At 38.3% G+C, this 25226-nt stretch overlaps 1 protein-coding gene across 1 annotated transcript in view; it reads left to right on the forward strand.

The window, feature by feature from the left end:
- Window positions 1-220: 220 nt before the first annotated feature.
- The window catches only part of CHMP3 (charged multivesicular body protein 3), a 43900-nt gene continuing 18894 nt past the window's right edge, over window positions 221-25226 (forward strand). The window contains exons 1-3 of the mRNA XM_040224319.1: window positions 221-415; window positions 13921-13981; window positions 22952-23131. Of these exons, the coding sequence (XP_040080253.1) occupies window positions 371-415; window positions 13921-13981; window positions 22952-23131 (286 nt within the window). The 5' untranslated portion in view covers window positions 221-370. The remainder of the gene's footprint in view (window positions 416-13920; window positions 13982-22951; window positions 23132-25226) is intronic.

The raw sequence follows: 25226 nt of genomic DNA on the forward strand, positions 1-25226 counted from the left end.
AAACAGACTTCCGGGACAACAATATACAGATTTAGGTGAGCAGGCGCAGCTGTAATCACCGGGTTCAGTCAGTAAGTTCGCATCCTTCGGAGGAATCACCTCCACGCCTCAGAAAAACACACCTAGCTACTTACCTGGGTCCACAAGTCCCCTCCCCCTAAGTGCGCGATTGCGTCAACCTTTCTGACAAAACTTCCGCCCCGAGTCTGCGCACGAGTTCGGCGCATGCGCACCAGGCTCCCCGCGGCCGCTCCCTGCTCCTGGCGCCCAGACTCCTCGCCTCTCAGCGGCCCCGCCCAGGCGGCTGCCCGTGACCTGCCAAGGCGCGGGGAACGGGAAGCCGGGAGGGGCGAGACGAGTTCAGTTCGCCATGGGGCTGTTTGGAAAAACCCAGGAGAAGCCCCCCAAAGAGCTGGTAAGGGCAGCGGCGGCGGCACCGGAGTGGGTGCGTTTGCGTGGGGGTGCGGTGGAGTTGGTAAACGACTGGACACTCTCCCCGCGGCTGGCCAGGTGCCGCTCGGCCCCCATTTCGGGGCCTCCCACTCGACCGAGGGGCCGGAGGAAGTCTTTAAGGAAGCGGCTGTGGGGAAAGAGAACCCCGGAGTCCCATTTCCACAAGGGGGCCGAGGGCCGGGTGAAGGGCTTCCACGGTTTCGGCTACGGGCGCGGAGGCAGCAGCGCCGGCCCGGCCTCTGGTACCCCTTCCCCGGCGCGCGTTGGTACGCCCCGCGCAGAACCTTTAGCTGGCGCAGGCCCCGCCCCCCGGACCTGCAGGGTCCCTAGCATCTTCCCTAGGAGCCCGTCCCGAAGTCGGGAAGGTTCAGGCATCTGTCGTCCCTTCCCCACAGCCGCGCCTTATTGAGAGGGAGACTCGGGGTCTCTTTCCTCTGCCCTTCAACGTTGACAACCAGACGCACAATGATAGCAGGGACCCTACTTTTGGAAGAGTGGTACCTTAGTAACTACATGGTGTAGAATTCTGAATCTCCGTGTCAACTTCCATCGCTTTCCGATACGGGGGAGCGCTTACGAGTGCCCTGCCGAGTCCGGAGCCTAAGTTCGTATCCTGGTTCCGCACATAATCAGCTTTGTGATCTAGGGAAAGTTTGTTTCTGTGTGCCTTAGTCTTGTGTGTTGAGTAGGAATGACAGTAGTATCACTTCAGAGTCATAGAAGACGGAAGGACGGTAAGTTTTATTAGCTAGTAGTGGTGCTGCTGCTAAGTCGCTTCAGTCGTGTCCGACTCTGTGCGACCCCATAGACAGCAGCCCACCAGGCTCCTCTGTCCACGGAATTCTCTAGGCAAGAACAGTGGAGTGGGTTGCCATTTCCTTCTCCTAGCTAGTAGTGCTAGTTTCAGTAAATATGTTTGTTTTTGGCCGCCCCGTACAGGATCTCAGTTCCCTGACCAGGGATCAAACCAAGTCCGTGGCAGTGAAATCCGGAACCCTAATCACTGGACCACGAGGGAACTCCCAGAGTAAATTCTTTGTATATTCTATATCAAGGATCCCCAACCTGTGGAATCTAATGCTTGATCTGAGGTGGAGCTGATGCACAATACTTGTATTGCACTTCAGTTGTTCTGAAACCATCCCCATCCTCCTTCAGTGGAAAATTTGTCTCCCACGAAAACAGTCCCTGGTGCCAGAAAGATTGGGGACCGTTTTTCTACCTTACTTTAAAAGTTCAGACCACCAGCATCACCTGGCACCTTGTTAGACATCTCAAGCCCCATCTGTTGAACCATAATTTGAATTCTGACAAAATCCCCAGTGATAAGTGTGCATATTAAAGTTTGAGAAGCATTACAGCAACCAGTACATACTTATACATAATATGAAAAAAAACCCCAAATCTTTCATTTAATAGGTGATCTCACCTGTTCAGCCGTGTGTGTGTGTGTGTGTCTGTGTGTCTGTGTGTGTGTGTGTGTGTACGTTGCTCAGTCGTGTCTGTTTGTAACCCCATAGACTGTAGCCGGCCAGACTCCTCTGTCCATGGGATTTTCCAGGCAACAATACTGGAGTGGGTTGTTTTTCCCTTCTCCAGGAGGTCTTCCCTACCCAGGGATCGAACGTTTCCTGCGTTGCGGGCAGATTCTTTACAGTTTGTGCCACCAGGGAAGCCTGTTCAGCCCTAGCAGGCATATTTTAAACCATTGTCATGCATCAGGAGGTTGCTGGCACATACTGTGTGTGTGGATGTTGATTGTATTCAATAATCATAGGTACTGAAACAGTGTTGTTGTTCAGTTGCTGAGTCGTGTCCCACTCTTTGCAACCCCAAGGACTACACACTCCAGGCCTCCCTGTCCCTCACCATCTCCCGAAGTTTGCCCAAGTTCATGTCCATTACATTGGTGAGGCCATCCAGCCATCTCATCCTCTGATGCCCTCTTCTGCCCTCAGTCTTTCCCAGCATCAGGGACTTTTCCACTGACTTGGCTGTTCATATCAGGTGAAAGACCCTGATGCTGGGAAAGATTGAAGGACTGATGCTGAAGCTGAAACTCCAATACTTTGAGAATTGACTCATTTGAAAAGACCCTGATGCTAGGAAGGATTGGGGGCAGGAGGAGAAGGGGACGACAGAGGATGAGATGGCTGGATGGCATCACTGACTCGATGGACATGAGTTTGAGTGAACTCTGGAAGTTGGTGATGGACAGGGAGGCCTGGCGTGAACTCTGGAAGTTGGTGATGGACAGGGAGGCCTGGAGTGCTGCGATTCATGGTGTCGCAAAGAGATGAACATGACTGAGCGACTGAACTGAACATCAAAAATTCAGTTCTATAACAACAAGCATCTTAGAATACATACAAGCCACAAAATGTTCATTATATTATGCTATTCAGTTTGCAAAGTAATGTCATACTCTTACCTCATTTAAGCACCCCAATTTTTATTTTACCAGGGAGTAAAGCTGGGGAACTAATATTTACTTTTCTAGTATCTTCTCCAGTCTAGTATCTGCTCCAGTATTTTGGTCAGTTCAGTTCAGTTGCTCAGTCATTTCCGACTCTGCGACCCCATGAATTACAGCACGCCAGGCCTCCCTGTCCATCACCAACTCCTGGAGTTCACCCAAACTCAAGTCCATTGAGTTGGTGATGCCATCCAACCATCTCATCCTCTGTCGTCCCCTTCTCCTGCCCCCAATCCCTCCCAGCATCAGGGTCTTTTCCAATGAGTCAGCTCTTTGCATCAGGTGGCCAAAGTATTGGAGTTTCAGCTTCAGCATCAGTCCTTCCAATGAACACCTAGGACTGATCTCCTTTAGGATGGACTGGTTGGATCTCCTTGCAGTCCAAGGGACTCTCAAGAGTCTTCTCCAACACCACAGTTCAAAAGCATCAATTCTCTGGTGCTCAGCTTTCTTCACAGTCCAGCTCTCACATCCATACATGACCACTGGAAAAACCATAGCCTTGACTAGACCAACCTTTGTTGACAAAGTAATATCTCTGAAAAAAATATCTTTTTCAATATGCTATCTAGGTTGGTCATAACTTTCCTTCCAAGGAGTAAGTGTCTTTTAATTTCATGGCTGCAATCACCATCTGCAGTGATTTTGTTATCTTCAATGTTTGGCCTTAGTTTTGCCGTTCATAAAATGAGAAGATTCTGGGGAAATAGTCTCATTACTATTTAAGCTAGTGCAAGCTGTGCAGTGAGATTGATAACTACTGATCTGAGTTGTGGCTTGATTATTCCCATTTCTCTTACGTAAGTTTTTCTTTGACAAAATCCCTTTCCATTTTGTAAGTTAATGAAAAAATTTTGATGGCTTTAATGAACCTTTTTCTCTGACATTTAAAGACACATGTATAAAGTTTCTGTAGTTTTTTGGTAAGTGTTTCTGATGACTGAGATTTTTATGGCCCTTCTTCACAACAGATGTTTTATGCAGTTAAATTCAACAGATATTTATTGAGCATTTCCTTGTGTCAGACATTGCACAAGGAGTTAGTGAATAAGAAAAGGTCTTTGACCTTCTGGAGTATACAGTCTATAATGTGTATGCACATTAATATCACTGTATTATTTATATATGATTATATTAGTTTCATATAATTAACATAATGATTACAAAAGAGACTCAGTGGACATGAGTTTGAGTAAACTCCAGGAGTTGGTGATGGACAGGGAGGCCTGGCGTGTTGCAGTCCATGGGGTTGCAAGAGTCACACACGACTGAGTGACTGAACTGAACTGAACTGATAGGGTTCTGTCTAGTTACACTACAGATGGGTTTAACTTACCGTAGGGGTCACAGATGGCCTCCCAAGGTAACAATTAAGCTGAGACTCGAAGACCAAATTCAGAAAATATATTCTTTAACTACTTTTCTGACTATTGTTAACATTTGGGGAAAGCAAGATTTTCTGGTACTTGTGTGAAATTATTGTTCAGTTAGTTGCCACCTTTTACATAGTTACTGAATTGTTCCAATTCATACTTCAGTGCTTCTAATTATAGATATACTTTCAGTATAAACAAAGTAGGATTTATCATTTTTGGGTGTTAATAAAATGGAGATTGTGCTTAATCAGCATTATTGGGAAGATTTGAATTTAGGGTTCCAAAACTAGTTACTGTCCATTGTGATAAAAAAAATTCTATTTGTTACATGATCAGTTGAGTATATTTGTGTGGGTCTAATTCTAGGCTCTCTATTCTGTTCCATTGATCTGTGTGTCTATTCTTTAGACAACTACTCTGTCCCAATACTGTGCCAAGTTGCTCAGTCGTGTCCGACTCTTTGCAACCCATTGTACTGTAGCCCACCAGGGTCCTCAGTCCATGGGATTTTTCAGGCAAGAATACTGGAGTGGGTTGCCATTTCCTTCTCCAGGGCATCTTCCTAACCCAGGGCGTGAACCTCCATCTCCTGTGTCTCCTGCATTGCAGCTAGATTCTTTATCTATTGAGCCACCAGGGAAGCTCGAATACTGTAGCTTTATATTAAGTCTTGAAATTGGGTAATAGGGCATCTTGCAGCTTTGTTTCTCTTCACTTTTATCTTGGCTATTCCAGGGCATTTGCCTTTCCATATAAACTTTTAAATCAGTTTGTTGATATCTACAAAATAGACTTTGGTGATTTGATTGAGATTGCATTGAATTTACAAATGAAGTTGGAAAGAACTGATATCTTAATGTTTAGTCTTCTAATACATGAACATGGAATACCTCTCCATTTATTTATATGTTTTTTTTCTTTCATTAGTGTTTTGTAGGTTTCTACTGGTAGATCCTATACATATTGTTAGATTTATACCAAGTGTTTTATTGTTTTCTTTGGGGCTCTGCTAAATGTTTTTAAATTTCTGATCACTTATTACTGGTGTATTTGAAAGCAGTTAACTTTTGTGTATTAACCTTATGTCCTGTGACCCTTCTGTATTTGCTTGTTAGTTCTTGGGAGTTCTTGGTGATTTGGGGGGGATATATATATATATATCCATCCCAAAGAATCAACAGAAAACATCACTTTAATTGTTTTGTCCCAAATTTGTATACCTTTTATTTCCTTTTCTTATTATTCTAGCTAAGACTTCATTACACATTGAATAGGAGTAGACAGAAATGATATCCTTGCCTTGTTCCTGATATTAGCAGGGAAGACTTCTAATTTCTTGCCCTTGGTTATATTGTTACTTATAGTTTGGGGTGGAGGAAGCTGCAGATTTTTAAAAATTAAGTTGAGGGATTTTCATTTTATTCAGGTTTATAATTCAGTTTAGACACTCAGTTGTGTCCAACTCTTTGCAATCCCATGGACTGCAGTACGCCAGGCTCCCCTGTCCATCACCAACTCCTGGAGTTTATTCAAACTCCTGTCCATCAAGTTGGTGATGCCGTCCAACCATCTCATCCTCTGTTGTCCCCTTCTCCTCTGGCCTTCAATCTTTCCCAGCATCAGGGTCTTTTCAAATGAGTCAGCTCTTCGCATCAGGTAGCCAAAGTATTGGAGTTTCAGCTTCAGCATCAGTCCTTCCAGTGAATATTCACGACTGATTTCCTTTAGGATGGACTGGTTGAATCTCCTTGCTGTCCAAGGGACTCTTCAAGAGTCTTCTCCAAAAGGATCAATTCTTTGGTGCTCAGCTTTCTTTATAGTCCAACTCTCACATCCATATATGACTACTGGAAAAACCAAAACTTTGACTAGACACACCATTGTCCACAAAGTAATGTCTCTGCTTTTTAAGGTGCTGTCTAGGTTGGTCATAACTTTTAAGGAGCAAGCATCTTTTAATTTCATGGATGCAGTCACCATCTGCAGTGATTTTTGGACCCCCCAAAATAGTTTGTCACTGTTTCCCTTGTTACCCCATCTATTTCCCATGAAGTGATGGGGCCAGATGCCATGATCTTAGTTCTCTGAATGTTTAGTTTTAAGCCAACTTTTCACGCTCCTCTTTCACTTTCATCAAGACGCTGTTTAGTTCTTCTTCACTTCGTGCCATAAGGGTGGTGTCATCTGCATATCTGAAGTTATTGACATTTCTCCCAGCAATCTTGATTCCAGCTTGTGCTTCATCCAGTCCAGCGTTTATCATGATGAACTCTGCATATAAGTTAAATAAGCAGGGTGACAATATACAGCCTTGACATACTCCTTTTCCTATTTGGAACCAGTCTGTTGTTCCATGTCCAGTTCTAACTGTTGCTTCTTGACCTGCATACAGATTTCTCAGGAGGCAGGTAAGGTGGTCTGGTATTCCCATCTCGAAGAATTTTCCAGTTTGTTGTGATCCACACAATCAAAGGCTTTGGCATAGTCAGTAAAGCAGAAATAGATGTTCTTCTGGCACTCTCTCGCTTTTTCCATGATCCAGCAGATGTTGGCAATTTGATCTCTGGTTCCTCTGCCTTTTCTGAAACCAGCTTGAACATCTGGAAGTTCACAGTTCACGTATTGCTGAAGCCTGGCTTGGAGAATTTTGAGCATTACATTACTAGCATGTGAGATGAGTGCAGTTGTGTGGTAGTTTGCGCATTCTTTGGCATTGCCTTTCTTTGGGATTGGAATGAAAACTGACCTTTTCCAGTCTTGTGGCCACTGCTGAGTTTTCCAAATTTGCTGGCGTATTGAGTGTGGCATTTTCACAGCATCATCTCTTAGGATTTGAAAGAACTCAACTGGAATTCCATCACCTCTACTAGCTTTGTTTGTAGTCATTCTTCCTAAGGCCCACTTGCCTTCACATTCCAGGATGTCTGGCTCTAGGTGAGTGATCACACCATCATGATTATCTGGGTCATGAAGATCTTTTTCATACAGTTCTTCTGTGTATTCTTGCTACCTCTTGTTAATATCTTCTGCTTCTGTTAGGTCCATACCATTTCTGTCCTTTATCGAGCCCATCTTTGCATGAAATGTTCCCTTGGTATCTCTAATTTTCTTGAAGAGATCTCTAGTCTTTCCCATTCTATTGTTTTCCTCTATTTCTTTGCACTGATCACTGAGGAAGGCTTTCTTATCTCTCCTTGCTATTCATTGGAACTGTGCATTCAAATGGGTATATCTTTCCTTTTCTCCTTTGCCTTTCGCTTCTCTTCTATTCACAGCTATCTGTAAAGCCTCCTCAGACAACCAGTTTGCCTTTTTGTATTTCTTTTTCTTGGGGCTGGTCTTGCCTCCTGTACAATGTCATGAACATCCATCCATAATTCTTCAGAGACTCTATCAGATCTAATCCCTTGAATCTATTTTTCACTTCCACCATATAATCATAAGGGATTTGATTTAGGTCATACCTGAATGGTCTAGTGGATTTCCCTACTTTCTTCAATTTAAGTCTGAATTTGGCAATAAGGAATTCATGATCTGAGCTACAGTCAGTTCCTGGTCTCTTTATAATTTTTGCTGACTGTATAGAACTTCTCCATTTTTGGCTGCAAAGAAGTAATCAATCTGATTTTGGTATTGACCATCTGGTGATGTCCATGTGTAGAGTCTTCTCTTGTGTTATTGGAAGAGGGTGTTTGCTATGAGTGGTGCATTCTCTTGGCAAAACTCTATTAGCCTTTGCCCTGCTTCATTCTGTACTCCAAGGCCAAATCTGCCTTTTATTCTGGGTAGCTCTTGACTTCTTACTTTTGCATTCCAGTCCCTTGTAATGAAAAGGACATCTTTTTTGGGTGTTAGTTCTAGAAGGTCTTGTAGGTCCTCAAAGGACCGTTAAACTTCAACTTCTTCAGCATTACTCGTTGGGGCATAGACTTGGGTTGCTGTGGTATTGAATGGTTTGCCTTGGAAACAAACAGAGATCATTCACGGAGAATTTTTATTGTGTATATAGGATATTGTCAAATAGTTTTTTCATGTCAATGCATATGATTTTTCTTATCTACTGATGTGTAGTAGATTATGGTGGCCAATTTTTAAATGTTGAACCAGCCTCGCATACCTAGAATAAATCACACTTGGTTATGGTTTATAATTCTTTTTATATAATTTTACATTCAATTTGCTAACATTTTGTTGAGTATTTTTGCATTCATGATATATACTAGTCTGTAATTTTCCCTTCTTGTAATGTCTTTATCTCGTTCTGATGCTAGGATTGTGCTATCCTCATAGAATGAGTTAAGAAGTATTCCCTCATATTTTCTTGAAGATTTTGTGGAGAATTGGTATCATTTCTTCCATAAGTCTGGTAGAATTCAACAGTGAAACTGTCTGGGCCTCTTACTTTCTTTGTTGGCAGGTTATTAACTACTGATTCAATTGTTTTAATAATGATAGGCCTATTCAGATAATCTACTTCTCATATGGATTTTAGTAGGCTTTCAAGTAGTTGGTCCCTTTCATCTAATTTACTAAGCTTGTGAACATAGAATTGTTCATAATATTCTTTCATTGTCTTTTTATTCTCCATGGACGCAATAGTTGATGACCCCTTTTGTACTTCTGATATTGGTAAACTTGTCTTCTCTTTTTTTTCTTTGTTAGTTTGGCTAAAGGCTTATTTATTTTATTGATCTGTTTAAAGATCCCAGATTTTTGGCTTCATTGATTTTGTGTTACTTTCCTCTCTTCAATTTCATTGCTTCTCTAAATTTTTAAATTTCTTTTCTTCTGCTTGCTTGATGCTTACATTGCTATTCTTTCTTTAGTTTCCTAAGGTGGAATCATGGTTATTGATGGTTAGACTCTTGTTTTCTAATATATGCATTTAATGCCATAAATTAATTGACTCATGCTTTGGCTGCATCACATGCATTTTCATAAGATGTATTTATTTTCACTTTCATTTAATTCAAAACAATTTTAGATTTCTAGTGAGACTTTTTCTTTGACCCACCTGTTATTTAGATGTGTGTTGTTTAATCTCCAAATATTTGGGGAATTTTCTGGTTCTGATTTCTAGCTTCATTCCATCATGGTCTCAGAATACAGTTTGTATGATTTCTGTTTTTTTAAATTGTTAGAGTATGTGTATTATGGCCCAGAAAGCGGTCTGTCTTGAGAAGTGTTTGCCTGAAAGCTTGAGAAGTGTATGCATTCTGTTGTTAGAATATTCTGTAAATGTTCACTAGATCAAGTTGATTGATAGTTCTGATTAGGTCAGCTATATCCTTACCTATTTGCTCTCTGTTCCATCTGTCAAATTATCTCAAGAGAGGTTTTGGTATATTGTAAATGTTGTGTTTAAATGGAAGTGTTGAATTACTCTTTTAAAAATGTATCACAGTGATTTGATACCTGTCAATGTTCATTTATAATCAGACATTTTTATTTTCTTTCTCCTTGAAAGGGGAATTTCTTTTTTTTTTTACATTGTACTTTCTCCCATAGATTTCTCCTAAAGTAATACTTTTATGCTTAAAATAATTTATTATACTTAGAACAAAAGTATGTACATACTTTTTATGATAAAAATACTCAGAAAACTAGGAATAGAAGGAAACTTTCCTAAGATGATAAAGGCCATTTATAAAAATCTGCAGCTAACATGATACTTAGTTATACATTATAAATTCTGAAAGATTGAAAACTTTTCCCATAAGATCAGGAGCAAGACAGAGACCCCCAGCTTTGCTACTCCTAATCAACATTGGATTAGAAGTCCTAGCCAGTGCATCTGGGCAAGAGAAAGAAATAAAAGGCATCCACACTAATAAGTAAACCTATTAATTTGTTGATAACATGATTCCACAAATAGAGCACTCTAAAGATTCCTAATGCACCAGAAAGTTAGTTGTAAGTGAATTCAAGAGTTGCAAGTTTGGAGGTATTTTTAAAAATCAGTTGTGTTTTTTTACACTCACAATGAAAAATCTAAAACAGGAAATTTTGAAATTTCATTTACAGTAGTATCCAAAAGGATAAAATACGAGGATTAAATTTAACCAAGGAAGCAAAACATTTATACAGTGAAAATTGCAAAAAAGTTGCAAGAAGAAATCCCAAGTTCATGGATTGCAAGACTTAGTGTTGTTAAAGTGGCAGTACTTCCAGAAGTGATCTGCAAATTCAGTGCAGTGCCTATCAAAATTCCAAATGTCTTTCTTGCAGAAATGGAGAAATTGAGCTTCAAATTCATATGGAATACAACAGATTCCAAATAGCCAAAGCCATACTGAAAAAGAAAAACAAATTTGAAGGACTCACAGTTCATAACTCCAAAACGTACTATAAAGCTACTGTAAGTAAAATAGTGTACAATTAGCATAAGGTTAGATATATAAATCAATCAGTGGAATAGGATTTATACTGCAGAAGTAAACCCATACACCTGTGGCCAGTTGGTTTTCTGTAAGAGTGCCAGGATCGTTCAGTGAAAGATGGTCTCTTCAGTAAATGGTCTGTGACAAGTGGGTATCCACATGTAAAGAAATGAAGCTGGGGTCTTACCTCGCTCCATACACAGAGATTAACTCGAAATGGATCCAAGACCTAAATTAAAGTCTTTGACCTAAAACTATAAAACTCTTAGGAAAAAATGTAAGGGTGAGTCTTCATGACCTCATATCTGGCAATGGATTCTTTTGCTATAACACCAGAAGCACAAGCAACAGAAGAAAGACAAATTGAAAATTTTCAGAATTAGTGCCTTTGTGCACCAAAGGACGTTATCAAGAAAGTGAAAAGATGACCTATGGAATGGGAGAAAATATTTGCAAATTATATGTCCAATGAGGATCTACTATCAGAATATATAAAAAATTCATACACTCAACAATAAAAAGGCAACTGAACTTAAAAATGGATAGAAGACGTTAACAGACATTTCTCCATGGGAGATATATTGATAAAAATGGCCAACAAGCACGTGAAAAGGTACTCCGCTTCATTGGTTATTAAGGAAATGCAAATCAAATTCACAATGAGATACTCTTTCAATAGTTGCAGCAGATTTGCTGTAATTAAACAGTTGAAAGTGTTGACAAGAATGTGGAGAAGTAAGAACCTTTGTACATTGCTTGTGGGAATGTAAAATGATGAAGCCCCTTTGAAAAAGAGTTTTGGAGTTTCTCAAAAATATAAAATAGAATTAACAGTTTTTGTTCAGTCACCAAGTCATGTCTGACTCTTTTGCGACCCCATGGACTGCAGCATGCCAGGCCTCCGTGTCCCTCACCATCACCAGAAGTTTGTCCAAGTTCATGTCCATTGCATGGGTGATGCCATCCAACCATCTCATCCTCTGATGCCCTCTTCTCCTTCTGTCCTCAGTCTTTCCCAGCATCAGGGACTTTTCCAGTGAGTCGGCTGTTTGCCTCAGGTGACCAGAATTATCACATGACCCAGCAATTCCACTCCTATGTATATACCCAAAAGAATTGCAAATAAGTACTCAAACAAATACTTGTGTTTGTTCATAGCAGCACTATTCACAGTAACCAGAAAATGAAACCAACCCATATGCTCATCAGTAGGTGAATGGCTAAATAAGTGGTGGTGTATGTACATACCATGCAATATTATTCAGCCATAAAAAGGACTGAAGTATTGATACGTGCTACTACGTGGAGGAACCTCAAAACCACTATACTAAATGAAAGAAGCCAGACGTGAAAGACCACATATTCTATGATTTATTTTATATTAACTGTCCCAAATAAGCATATCAAAAGATACAGAATAGCAAATTAGTAGTCACCAGAGAATGGGGAGGAGGGTGGTCTTAGGGGAAGATTATTTATAGGGTATAGTGTGTTCTGACATACTGAAAAAGTTCTGAGACTAGAGGGAGTTGGTTTTCAAACATAGTGAAGGCACTAAATGCCACTGAATTATACATTTTAAGATGGCTAAGTGTGTGTTATGTGAATTTCACTTAAAAAAATATATAAACCTAACATTAACTTTTAAATTTGTATAACCATGCAGTTTTAAGTTCTTTAATATTTTGTCTGGGAATTAGAGTTGTTGTATAATAAATATTTTATAGATTTTGTTAAATAGTGGTTTTAAAGTCATTATAAACAAAATTTATTGACAATTCATCCTAAGGGTATGAATTTTTTAATGCCATTTAGTTCATGTATCCATGGATGAGTGCTAAAGGGTTCAGCATCAATTCCATTCCTGTTTTATTTTATTATATTTTTTTACCTTAAATCCCACAACCATTGTTTATTATAAAGGTTAACCCTGATCGTCATGATTGGTAGAATTTCTGGTAGTAATCGTGGGCACTAGGGTCTCCAGACGTTTGAATTTGCAGCTACTAGCAGTGTTCAGTGTCCTCATCTTGGTTGAGGATATCTTTGATCTTTTTTTTTTTTTGAAACCTATCTACATATTAAGATCACCAGGACTTTGAAGGTGAACTGGTAGATTGCAAAAATCTGGGCTATGTGACCACCACCCTTCACATGGACACTGAGGTCCATGCCAGCTAATTGCTCCTTCCCAAGAAGTAGAACCATTGCTGGGAGCTTGTATTGTAGCTATGCATGGGTGGATCAACTCTGGGGTTAACCCATTCACCTACAGAGACTGTTGGCCTCTTTGCAGTGTGCCGTGACTATGGCCATCTTCTTGTGTCTGAAGGTCTGTGCCAACTGCCATGGGCCCTTGGATGGCATGACACTGGTGTAGACAAGAGATGTTCATCATGAGGTGCCTCAACTAGAAGAAAGTCCTATTTTATGTTTTATGAGACTCAAATGTTGGGAAACATCGTTAATATTAATAAGCAGATGGTAGTGGAAAGGATTTTGTATGTCAGCATCACTTAGTTATTTGAACTGGTGGATCATATGCCAAAAAGCACATATTGATTTAATGTAAAGTTTAGTTTTAATGATTTATCAACTTATAAATGATTTTTCTTCATTTTTGAAACTGAAGGACTAGGGGAAATTGGGTAAGAATGTGGCAAGCATTAGAGTCATTCACTAGTTTCCCAACACCTGCACCAGTATTTCTAGTTGGCTCTGTGTTTACTGCTTCAGAGGGTTTCGCCTCTCAGGGAAATCTATCACAGTAAAAGACATGTAGGCTGGAGAGATACTTCTTCTGTAAAATGAAGTAGTGTAATTGTTAAAGGGGAGAAAGAAAAGGTGAACTTTTATGACACAGGTACAGCAGTTTTTAAAATAATTATGTATAGAAATAAAAAAATCTGTTGCCCATAAAACCTTTCTATTCCCATGCACCTCTTGAAAAATTGTATATACCTGCAGGGTGTTGAACTCTCTCAGAGATCTTGTATAAAGTGCTTCCTACTGCCTTCAGAATAGGAATCTTTGAATAGTTTGAGAATGCTATGTACTGTGAATAAAAAGACTAAAAAAATAGAATTTGGCCCTAAGGCAGTTTCTTTCAAAATAAGCTTATTTTATTTCTAGATTGTGTTAAGATTAAATGTAAAATTAATAGAAAAATTTTCAAAATTTGGTAAATTGGAGGTGTTGACTTCTCTTATAATTCCTTTTCTAAAATTTTTCCCAGGTCAATGAATGGTCATTGAAGATAAGAAAGGAAATGAGAGTTGTTGACAGGCAAATAAGAGGTAAATTACTATTTTATGTCTCTTATCCTGTTGCTGTATTTTGCATTAGTTCATAAAAATAAGCTGAATCTACATACAGAAAACATAGTTTATATTATTTATAGCTCTAATTATTTGCTTTCTAATTATTATAAGGAAAATAAGATATAATCAACTCAAAGAAATGTTACATTTTAAAAGAAGTAAATCTTTCCTAGAGCCTGAAATTCAGCTGTCCAAGGGTAAGGGACCATGTTCATTCAGCTCTGATTTCCTAGAGTCTGGGTTCGTGTTGGAAACAAAGCAGGTGCTCATGTTCTATGATAGAATAATGGCCTCCGAAAGATGTCCACGTCCTAATACCCAGAACCTGTGAATATGTTACCTTCCATGGCAAAAAGGAACTTGCACATCTGATTAGAGATCTTGAGATGGGGAGATTACCCTGGGTTCTTCAGGTGGGCCCATTGTAATCACCAGAGTCCTTATAAAAGGGAGGCAGTATGTCGGGAAAAGGAGTTGTGACCACAGAACCAGATGGTGGAATGGTTTGCTTTGAAGATGAAGGAAGAAGACATAAGCTAAGGAATGCATTTGACCTCTAGAAACTAGAAAAGGCAAGGAAATGGATTCTTTCTTGAAGCTTCCAGAAGAAATGAAGCTCTTCCAACACCTTGATTTTATTATGTATTTATTTTTGGTTGCTCAGGGTCTTTGTTGCTGGGCGTGGGCTTTCTCTAGTTGTGGTGAGCAGGCTTCTCTGCAGTGGTTTCTCTTGTGCAGTGCAGGCTCTGGGCACATGGACTTTAGTAATTGCAGCAGGCGGGCTCAGTAGTCACAGAGTGTGGGCTCTAGATCATGCAGGCATTACTAGTTGTGGCGCATTGACTCAGGAGTTAGGGCTCATGGGCCCTCGGGCATGAGCTCAGTAGGTGTTGTGAGCAGGCTTTAGTTGCTCTGTGGCATGTGAAATCTTGGACCAGGGGTCAAACCCATGTCCCCTGCACTGGCAGGTGGATTCTTATTCTCTATACCATCAGGGAAGTCCAACAACACTTTGATTTTAGACTTCTGTTCACCAGAAATAAAGAATAAATTTTTGTTGTTTTAAGCAATTAAAAAAACCTAAATAAAGTTCTTCCTACTTATAAAGAAATGGTTTTATACAAGATTAAATGAATTGTACACTCATGTTCATAACAGCATAATTCTCAATAGCAGAAGGTATAAATAACCCAAATTTCTATTGACAGATGAATACATAAACAAAATGAAGTATATACATACAATGGGATATTTAAAAAGAAGGTCTTTAAAAAGAAGAAAATTCTGATACATGCTATCACATAAATGAGTCATGAAAACATTATGAAGTAAAATAAGCCAGACACAATGGGACAAATACTCTGATTACACTGAGTCTGATTTATAGAGACAGAAAGCAGAATAGTGATTACCAGGGAATGTGAAGAAGAAAAAATGGAGAGTCACTGTTAATGTGAACAGAGTTTCAACAAGAAACGAAGGGAAAGTTCAGGAGATAGTGATGATGGCTGTACAACAGTGTAAGTGTACTTAATATCAGTGAACTGTATATTTTTAAATGGTTTGCATTCATCAGTTTATAAACTATGATACAAATGAGCATATCTATGAAACAGAAACAGACTCAGAGATAGAGAACAGACTTGTGGTTGCTGGGTGGTGAGGAGGGTTTAGGAGAGGGAAGGATTGGTCAAATGGTAATTAATTCTGTAGTTAATTTTAGAGGAGCCACGATAGCATTTTCCGCAGCACTGTACCATTTTACATCCCTGATATCAAGGACTAAGACAATCAAAAACAACCACAGGGACTTCTCCAGTGGCTTAGACACCGTACTTCCACTGCAGGGGGCCTAGGTTTGATCTCTGGTCAGCGAAGTAGGTCCCACATGCCACCACTAAGACTTGGTATGGCCAAATAAATAAATAAAATATTAAATAACAAAGAGAAGCAACCACATGTACTGGGGAATATAGGTGGTCACTGTGCATGCCCAGGGAAATACACAGGTTCTGAAAAGACCTGAAAAGGCTAAGTTTAAATCTCAGGATGATCTCAGTACAGAGATACCCTACAGCAATAAAACCAAACAAAAAAGCCTGTCAAACCCTAGGAAATTTAACTTCCAGAGTTATCATCTTAAAAAGCTTAAATGTCCAGTTTTCAAAATAACAACAAGATCACAAGGTATCAAAAAAACAGGAAAGTATGGACCATTGAAAGGAAATGAACAGAAAAGTTCCCTGATAAAGACCAGATGACAGATTTACTAACCAAGACTTTAAAACAGCCATCTTAAAGACATGCAGAGAACTAAAGTAAGGTGTGAACAAAGTCAAGAAAATGATAGATAAGCAAAATGGAAGTATCAGTAAAGAGCAGAAAACATGAACAAGAAGCAAAAAGAAATCATGCACGTGGAAAATATAGAATGAAAAAATTGGTAGAGTTATTCAGAAGCAGATTTGAGCAGGTAGAAGAAGTAATGAACCTGAAAATAGTACAGTTGAAATGGTCAAGTCTGAGGAACAGAAGGGAAAAAGAAAATGAAGCAAATAGAGCCTAAGGGACCTGTTGGAAACCATCAGTTGGGGCAGCATACACATTGTGGATGTCCCTGAAGGAAAGGCAAGAGAGAAGGGGCAAAGAGATTATTTGAGGAAATAAAGATAAAAACTTAACATATTTCATGAAAAACGTGAATATAACCACCCAAGAAGCTCCACACACTCTAAGGTAGAATAAACTCAAGAGGCCCATGCCAAGGCTTATTATAATCAAACTATAGAAAGACAAGGAGTGAATGTTTAAAGCAGCAAGAAATGGCTTCTCACATACAAGGGGATCCTGAATAAGACTTTCAGCAGATTTCTTATCAGAAATATTGAGCTCCAGAAAGAAGTGAGTTTATTTATATATTTTAAGTACTGGAAGAAGATACCTGTATATCAAGAATCCTATATCCAGCAAAACAAAGGCATGACAGTCCTACTTAAATGAAATCTGATTGGGTTTGTTATCCCTAGACTTGCCTGGCAAGAAATGCTAAAGCATGTCCTTCAGGTTGATAGATAGTAACAACCTGTTACTATAGATAGTTACAATAGTAACTTAAAACTATTAAAAAAAAATCTCCATTAAAGATAAATGCATGGGCTAATATTTTTGTAACTGGTTTGTAACTTCATTTTTTGTTTTCACATGATTTAGGAGACTTGTGCATTTAAAAATATATTAGGCTTTATTTTTTAACATATAGTGCAGAAAGATGTACTTTTGTGACATTAGTAACTGAATGGGGGTGCAGACAAAACTGTAAAGAAGTAAAGTTTTTGTATAATATTAAAGTTAAGCTCATATAAATTCAAATTAGTGTTATCACATTAGTATATTAAGTGCATTCACCATGATAATCACAAAGAAAGTAGCTATAAATTATACCCAAAAGCAAATGAAAAGGGACTTGAAAAGTTTCACCATAAGAAAAGACATATAAGCACAGAAGAAGATAATGTAGGAAATGAAGGATAAAAAACTCTAAGACCTACAGACAAAAAAGGCAGAATGGAAGAATTAAGCCCCTGCTCATCAGTAATTACTTTTTTAAAATTAATTTTTGTTGGCATATAGTTGCTTTACAATGTTGTGTTAGTTTCTGCTGTACAGCAAAGTTCTATGTATACATATATCTCCTCTTTTTTAAAGATTTCCTTCCCATAGTAATTACTTAAAATATAAATAAATTAAAATCTCCAATCAAAAATAGACCTTGGCAGAATGGGGGAAAATGACCCTAGTGTATACTGTATATAAGAGACTCATTTTAGATCCAAAGATACAAATAAGTTTTGAAAGTGAAAGAAAGGAAAAAGATATGCCATGGAAATAGTAACTTAAAGGATGGAGGCTGCTGTACTAATATAAGGTAAACTTTAAATCAAAAAAGATTATAAGAGTCAAAGAAGGACATTATATTTTAATACAATAAGATGTCACAGTTACATACATCTATGCAACCTAATGGCACATAGTTAAAATATATGAAGGAAAGTAGATTCTACAACATTAGTTGAAGACTTTAATATAATTCATTCCCCAAAGTGGATATATAACAACCAGACAAATTAGTAAGGATCAAAGATGACTTGAACAGCACAGCAGTCAACTAGATCCCACAGACATGTATAGAATACTCAATGCAACAACAACAGAATACACATTCTTAAGTGCACAGGGTATATTATCCAGGATAGATTTTCAAATTGTGGATGAAGAAGTTAAATTATCTGTTTGCCGGTAATGTGTTCTTACGTGTATAAAACCCGAACGATTTCACAACCCGACTATTAGAACTAGTAAATTTAGCAAAGTAGCAAGATACAAAACAAAAATCACTTGTATTATTTTATATGCTAGAAGCTGGAAAAGGAAATTAAGAAAACAGTGCCATTTATAATAGTACCAAAAATAAAATACTTAGGAATTACCTTAACCTAGGAGGTGAAAGGCTTATGATGAAAGCTATAAGATACTGCTGAAAGAAATTAAAGGCATAAATACATGGGAAGACATCCTATATTCATGGATTAGAATAATTAATACTGTTAAGATGTCATAGCACCCAGTGTGATCTATAGAGTCATTGCAATCCTTATGGAAATCCCAGTAATGTTTTTTGAAGAAATGGAAAAAGATCTATCCTAAACTTCATATGGGATCTCAAGGGATTCCAGAGAGAAAAAAAAAAAAAAAAAACATTGAAAAAGAACAAAATTAGAAATTCACACCTCTTTATATCAAACCCTATTGGATGATTACAGAACATTCCATCCAAAAGCAGCAGAATACATATTCTTTTCAGGTACACATGGAACATTCTCCAGGATAAATCACATGGTAGACCACAAAACAAGATCAAAAGAGTATCAGCCACCTTTTCTAACTACAATGCTATGAGACTGCAATACTATGAGAAATCAATTATAAAGGGGAAAAAACTGCAAACACAAACTCATAGAGACTAAACAGTATGCTACTCAAAAGCCAGTGGGTTGCTGAAGAATTCAAAGAGGAAACCAAAAAATACTTAGAGTCAGGGAATTCCCTGGCAGTCCAGTGGTTTGGACTCTACTCTTCCCGCCTACTACTACTACTACTAAGTCGCTTCAGTTGTGTCCGACTGTGTGTGACCCCATAGACGGTAGCCCACCAGGCTCCCCCATCCCTGGGATTCTCCAGGCAAGAACACTGGAGTGGGTTGCCATTTCCTTCTCCAGTTTTCCTTTAAAATTGGAGGAAGTTACAGTTCAGTACACACAGGCAAAGTCGTATCCGACTCTTTGTGATCCCATGGACTGTAGCCCACCAGGCTCCTCTGTCCATGAAATTCTCTAGGCAAGAATACTGGAGTAGGTTGCCATTGCCTTCTCCAGGGAATCCTGCCTAGGGCCCAGGTTTGATCCCTGGTTGAGGAAGTAAGGTCCCACAAGCCATGCAGTGCAGCAAAAAAAAAAGAAAAAAATAATTATGTGGAGTCAAGTGAAAATGGAAACAAAGCAATCCAAAATCTATGGCACACAGCAAAAGCATTTCTGAGGGAAGTTGATAGCAATATAAACCTACCACAGGAAACAAGAAAAAAATTTCAAATAACCTAACCTTATACATAAAGAATCTAGGATAAACAACTTGCAAACCCAAAGTTAGTAGGAGGAACGAATAAAGAAGATAAGAGCAAAAATAAGTGAAATAGAAAATTTTAAAGAAAAGTAGAAAAGATCAGTGAAAGTAAAAGGTGGTTCTGTGAGAAGATAAAATTTAAAAATCCATAGCTAGACTCGTCAAGAAAAAGAGAGGGCCTAGTAGATAAAATCAGAAAGGAAAAAGTAGAACTTAAAGTTGACACTAGAGAAATACAAAGAATTATAGGAGATTACTATGGACAGATTACTACAAGAAATGGGTGAATTTTTATAAATAGAGTCTTCCAAGATTGAATCAAGAAGAAATAAAAAATGTGAATAGACCTGTTACCAGTAACAAAATTAAATCAGCAAGAAAACAACTACCAAGAAACAAAAGTTGAGGACCAAAGGGTTTAATGGGTGAATTCTACCAAGTATTTAAAGAAGAGTTTACATCTGTCCTTCTCAAACTATTCCAAACATTCGAATAGGAAAGAAGACTTCCAAACTCATTCTTTGAGGCCAGATCACCCTGATGTCAAAACCAGACAAAGATTCGCACACAAAATAGAAAAATACAGGCCATATCACTGATGAACATAAATGCAAAAATTCCCAACAAAATATTAGCAACCAAATTCACCGGTACATAGAAAAAGATTATATTCCATGATCAAGTGGCATTTTATCCCAAGGATGCAAGGATGGTTCAATTTATGCAAACTATACATTGTGATATACCACATTAATAAACTGAAGAATAAAAATCATACAGTCATCTCAAAAAATACAGCAAAAACTTTTGACATAATTAAACATCCATTTATGATATAAAACTCAACAAAGGGACTAGAAAAGGTACATCACTCAACATAATAAAGGCTATCTATGACAAGCCTGCAGTCAACGTCATATTGAAGAGTGAAAAGCTGAAAGAAAGCATTTCCTCTAAGATCAGGAAAAAGACAAGGGTGGCCCACTTTTGCACTCTTTATATAATATAGTCTTGGAAGTCCTAGCCACACAATCAGACAAGAAAAAGATATAAAATGATCCAAACTGGTAAGGAAGAAGAACTGTTACTCTTTGAAGATGACATGATACTATGTATAGAAAACCCTAAAGATACCACCAAATAACTATTGGAAATAATAAATGAAGGAAGGTTGTAGGATACAAAATTAATATAGAGAAATCTTATCTTTTTTTTACAACAAACCATCAGAAAGAGAAGAAAACAATTCCATTTACAATTGCATCAAAAAGAATAAAGTGCCTAGGAGTAAATCAAACGAAGGAGGTAAAAATCTTGTATTCAGAAAACTGTAAGATGTTGATGAAATAAACTGAAAATGACACAAACAACTATCCCATGTGAATGAGTTTGAAGAATTAATATTGTTAAAATAATTATACTACTATCTATAGATTGATTTCAATACCTATTAGAATTCCAGTGGCATTTTTCACTGAACAAATAATCTCAAATTTATATAGACACATAAAAAACCTCAAATAGGCAATAAAACTGATTTTTAAAATGGGCAGAGAACCTGAATAGGCATTTTTCCAAAGAAGACAAACAGATGGCCAACAAAGAAATGAAAAGATGCTCAGCATCACTAATCATCAGGAAAATGCAAATCAAAACCAGAGTGAGACACTATCTCACACCTGTGGAAAATGGCTATTATTAAAAAGACAGCAAATAAAAAGTGTTGGATTGGGATGGGGAGAATGGGGAACCTTGTGCAATATTGATGGAAATGTAAATTGGTGTAGCAACTATGGAAAACAGCACGGAGTTCTTCAAAAAACTATAACTACCATATAATCCAGCAGTTATATGTCTGGGTATTTCCCCAAAGGAAACAAAGACACTTATTTGGAATGATATATTCATCCCTGTGTTTACTGCAGCATTACTCACAGTAGCCAAGATAGGAAAGCAACCTCAGTACCCATGATAGATGAATAGCTAAAGATGTTGTGTGTGTATATACATATATGTGCTAGAATATTACTCAGCCATGAAAAGGAACAAAATCTTGTTGTTTGTGACAGCATGATGGACCTCAAGGGAATTATGCTAAGTGAAATAAGACAGAGAAAGAAAATACCATATGATTTCACATATATGTGGAATCTAAAAAACAAAACAAATGAACAAACACAGCAAAACAGAAACAGTTGTTGAAGCAGAGAGTAAATGGTGGTCAGAAGGGAGGGGTGCAGGGGAATGAGTGAAATAGATAAGGGAGATCAAGAGGTACAAACTTCCAGTTACAAAGTAAATGAATCACAGGGATGAAATGTACAGAGTGGGAAATATAATCAATAATAATAATATATCTTTTATGATGGATGGTAACTAGACTTGTGATGATCATTTTGTAATGTACAGAAGTACCAAATCACTATGCTGTGCACCAGGACCTATCATAGTGCCATAGGTCACCTATAGTTCAAAAAACCACAAACAAGCAAATTCATAGAAAAAGAGGTAAGATTTGTGGTCGCCAGAGGTCTAGTTTGCAGGGAGTGAGAATTGGATGAAGGTGGTCAAAAGGTACCGACTTCCAGTATAAGATAAATAAGCACTAGGGATGTCATGTATGACAGGATAAATATAATTAATGCTGCTGTATATTATATATGAAAGCTGTTAAGAAAGAGTAAATCCCGAGTTCTCATCACAAGAAAGAAGTGTTTTTCTGTGTTTTATATTTGTATGAGATGATGGATGTTAACTAAACTTATCATGATCATTACGTGATGTGTGTCAGTGAGTCACCACCCTGTGTTAGTGACACTTTTAGCATGTTCAGGCTTTCCTTAAGTTGCAGGTTCCTTAATACCAGTACCAACAGATGTTATAATGGGCTTGCAAAAGCAGTTTTGAAATTTTGTCTGTGTAATAGGATTTGTTTTTCTGTTTAACTTACATTACTTTAATGTGATATTGGAAATAATATTAGAAATGATTTATTATTTTTATTTGGTTTGTATCCTCCTGTTTCCTACTTAATAGACACATTTAGATCACAATGAGAACAAATTTCGGTGCTAGTAAATCTCCTTCTTGTTCTTCAGTCTCTAAGTCATGTCCAGCTCCTTGCGACCTCATGGAATGCTACACGCCAGGCTTCCCTGTCCTTCAGTATCTCCCCAAGTTTGCTCAAAGTCATGTCCATTGAGTCAGTGATGCCATTTCCTGGTTTACCCTTAATCTTTGGTGTTTTGTGTTCTGTCCTAAATTTAGATATCCAAAGAGAAGAAGAAAAAGTGAAACGATCTGTGAAAGATGCTGCCAAGAAGGGTCAGAAAGATGTCTGTGTGGTTCTGGCTAAGGAGATGATCAGGTCAAGGAAGGCCATGAGCAAGCTCTATGCATCCAAGGCGCACATGAACTCTGTACTCATGGGGATGAAGAACCAGCTGGGTAAGACAGCGGTTCTTAGAACCACCTCATTAACTGAGGCTCTTGCCATTATCCTAACACTAGTTTCCTTGAATAGGAAGAACAGTCTCAGCTCTGGCATTTATTCTCTATACTGTCTTAGTTGGGGAGTTACACAAAAGCAAAATAATACTTAATACTTTCATTTTTATTTTACTGTTACTGGTTTTCTTTTGCCAGTGTTGTTGAAGTAATGTGAACGTCTATAGCTCAACCTACTTCGTTTAGAATTTAACGAAGTGAACAGTGAACAGTTCAACATGTGAACAGTGTTGAAAAATGACCTGAAGGTTGAGTCCTAGGAATAAGAAGTGGGCCCAGGCCTTAGAGGGAGGACGAAGAAACAGCTTCCTCTGTCCTGGACCCAGAGCTGCCTCAAGTAGGATTTTAAATAGTCTAAGCTTGGCTTCGGCTTTTACTCTCCTCCTTCTCGGCCTCATCTCTGGCTCTCAGCCTGAGGCTTTCTTATGTCTTAGGAACCTGCTGGCCATGTATTAGGTATTCAGCATACATATGGACTTAATTTTTTTTTAAACTCATAATATTTAAGAAGAAACCTACTAATCTACTTAGCTTTCAGAATCCATTATAATATGGTTTGCCGTCTTTCACAGGCATCTGTCTCCAGGTCACTGACAGCTTGAAGCATGGGTTACATTTTACATCCAGTTGGTTTCTTTTCTTAACTTTGGCTAAATGAAGAAATCCTAACCCAGAACTAGAGTTCTTTGAGAATGGCAGCAAATGACTGTCAGGTAATTTGACAGAATACAGACTCTGAAATTACAGGGAAATTTTCCCACTAAAGAATATCTTCAGGGAATTCCCTGGTGGTCCAGTGGTTAGCACCTCATGCTTTCACTGTCAGGGCCCAAGTTTAAGCCTTGGTCTTAGGAACTAAGATCCCACAAGCTGTATGGCGTGGCCAGAAAAAAAAAAAAAAAAAAAAACAGCATCTTCAACTCCGTCAGTTACTATTCTGATGAGTACGTCACATTCAAGAATTAGAAGACTTGAATGTTTCAGTTTAGAGGGTGGTGCCACATGAGTGCCTGATTCATTATTTGGTTGTATTTGGCTCTGAAAGTATTTCTTTATGTTCAATTTTAACATTTGGATGTGGGTTTTTATTTTTACTATGCCTAACAGTGAATGTATCAGTTTCTTTCTCCAGATACTGAAGAAAATAATCCATGAATTGAGAAAGTTAAAAAAAAATAAGACAGACTATTTGTACTGTATCTTCTTAACTTTTAAAAACTGTGTTATTTCAGCCCAAAAGAGATGTATTTAGGCTGTTTAAATATTGGATAAATAACCTACATATATGCCTTTTGGACAAACCGAGTATTCAGTACCAGAGAGAAACTGTAATCTTACTGTTATTTTGAAAACTAAATACCCTTTACAGCCATCAGTGAAAGCTTCATATTTACTTCTGTTTTTTCTGCAGCCAGCTGAAAAGGTACATGTTCAATTGACTATGATAAGATTATTTAAAATTTTTTCAGCATTTCCTTTACTGGATCAACATCAGAAAACATTTAGCTTATTTTGCGTTTTCTCTTCCTATGAATCAGACACTATATACATAGACTCTTCTCCCCAGTTTCAAAGATAATATATTGGATGCTTATGTACCTAACAAGGGCTTCCCTTGTAGCTTAGCTGGTAAAGAACCCACTTGTAGTGCAGGAGACCCTGCTTTGATTCTTGGGTCAGGCAGATCTGCTGGAGAAGGGATAGGCTACCCACTCCAGTATTCTTGGACTTCCCTGGTGGCTCAGCTGGTAAAGAATCCGGTTGCAATGTGGGAGACCTGGGTTCGATCCCTGGGTTGGGAAGATCCCCTGGAGAAGGGAACAGCTATCCACTCCAGTATTCTGGCCTGGAGAATTCCATGGACTGTATATCCATGGGGCTGCAAAGGTCAGGTAGACTGAGTGACTTTCACATGTACCTAACGCTCAGAACCAATGAAATTTGACATTTTATTATATTTGCCTCAGTTTTTATATTAGAAAGCAGTATTACTAAACTTGAAGCTTCTCTGATATATCTTTCCAACCCCATTCCC

Source organism: Oryx dammah, unplaced genomic scaffold (assembly GCF_014754425.2).
Source record: "Oryx dammah isolate SB20612 unplaced genomic scaffold, SCBI_Odam_1.1 HiC_scaffold_25, whole genome shotgun sequence".
NCBI lineage: Eukaryota > Metazoa > Chordata > Mammalia > Artiodactyla > Bovidae > Oryx > Oryx dammah.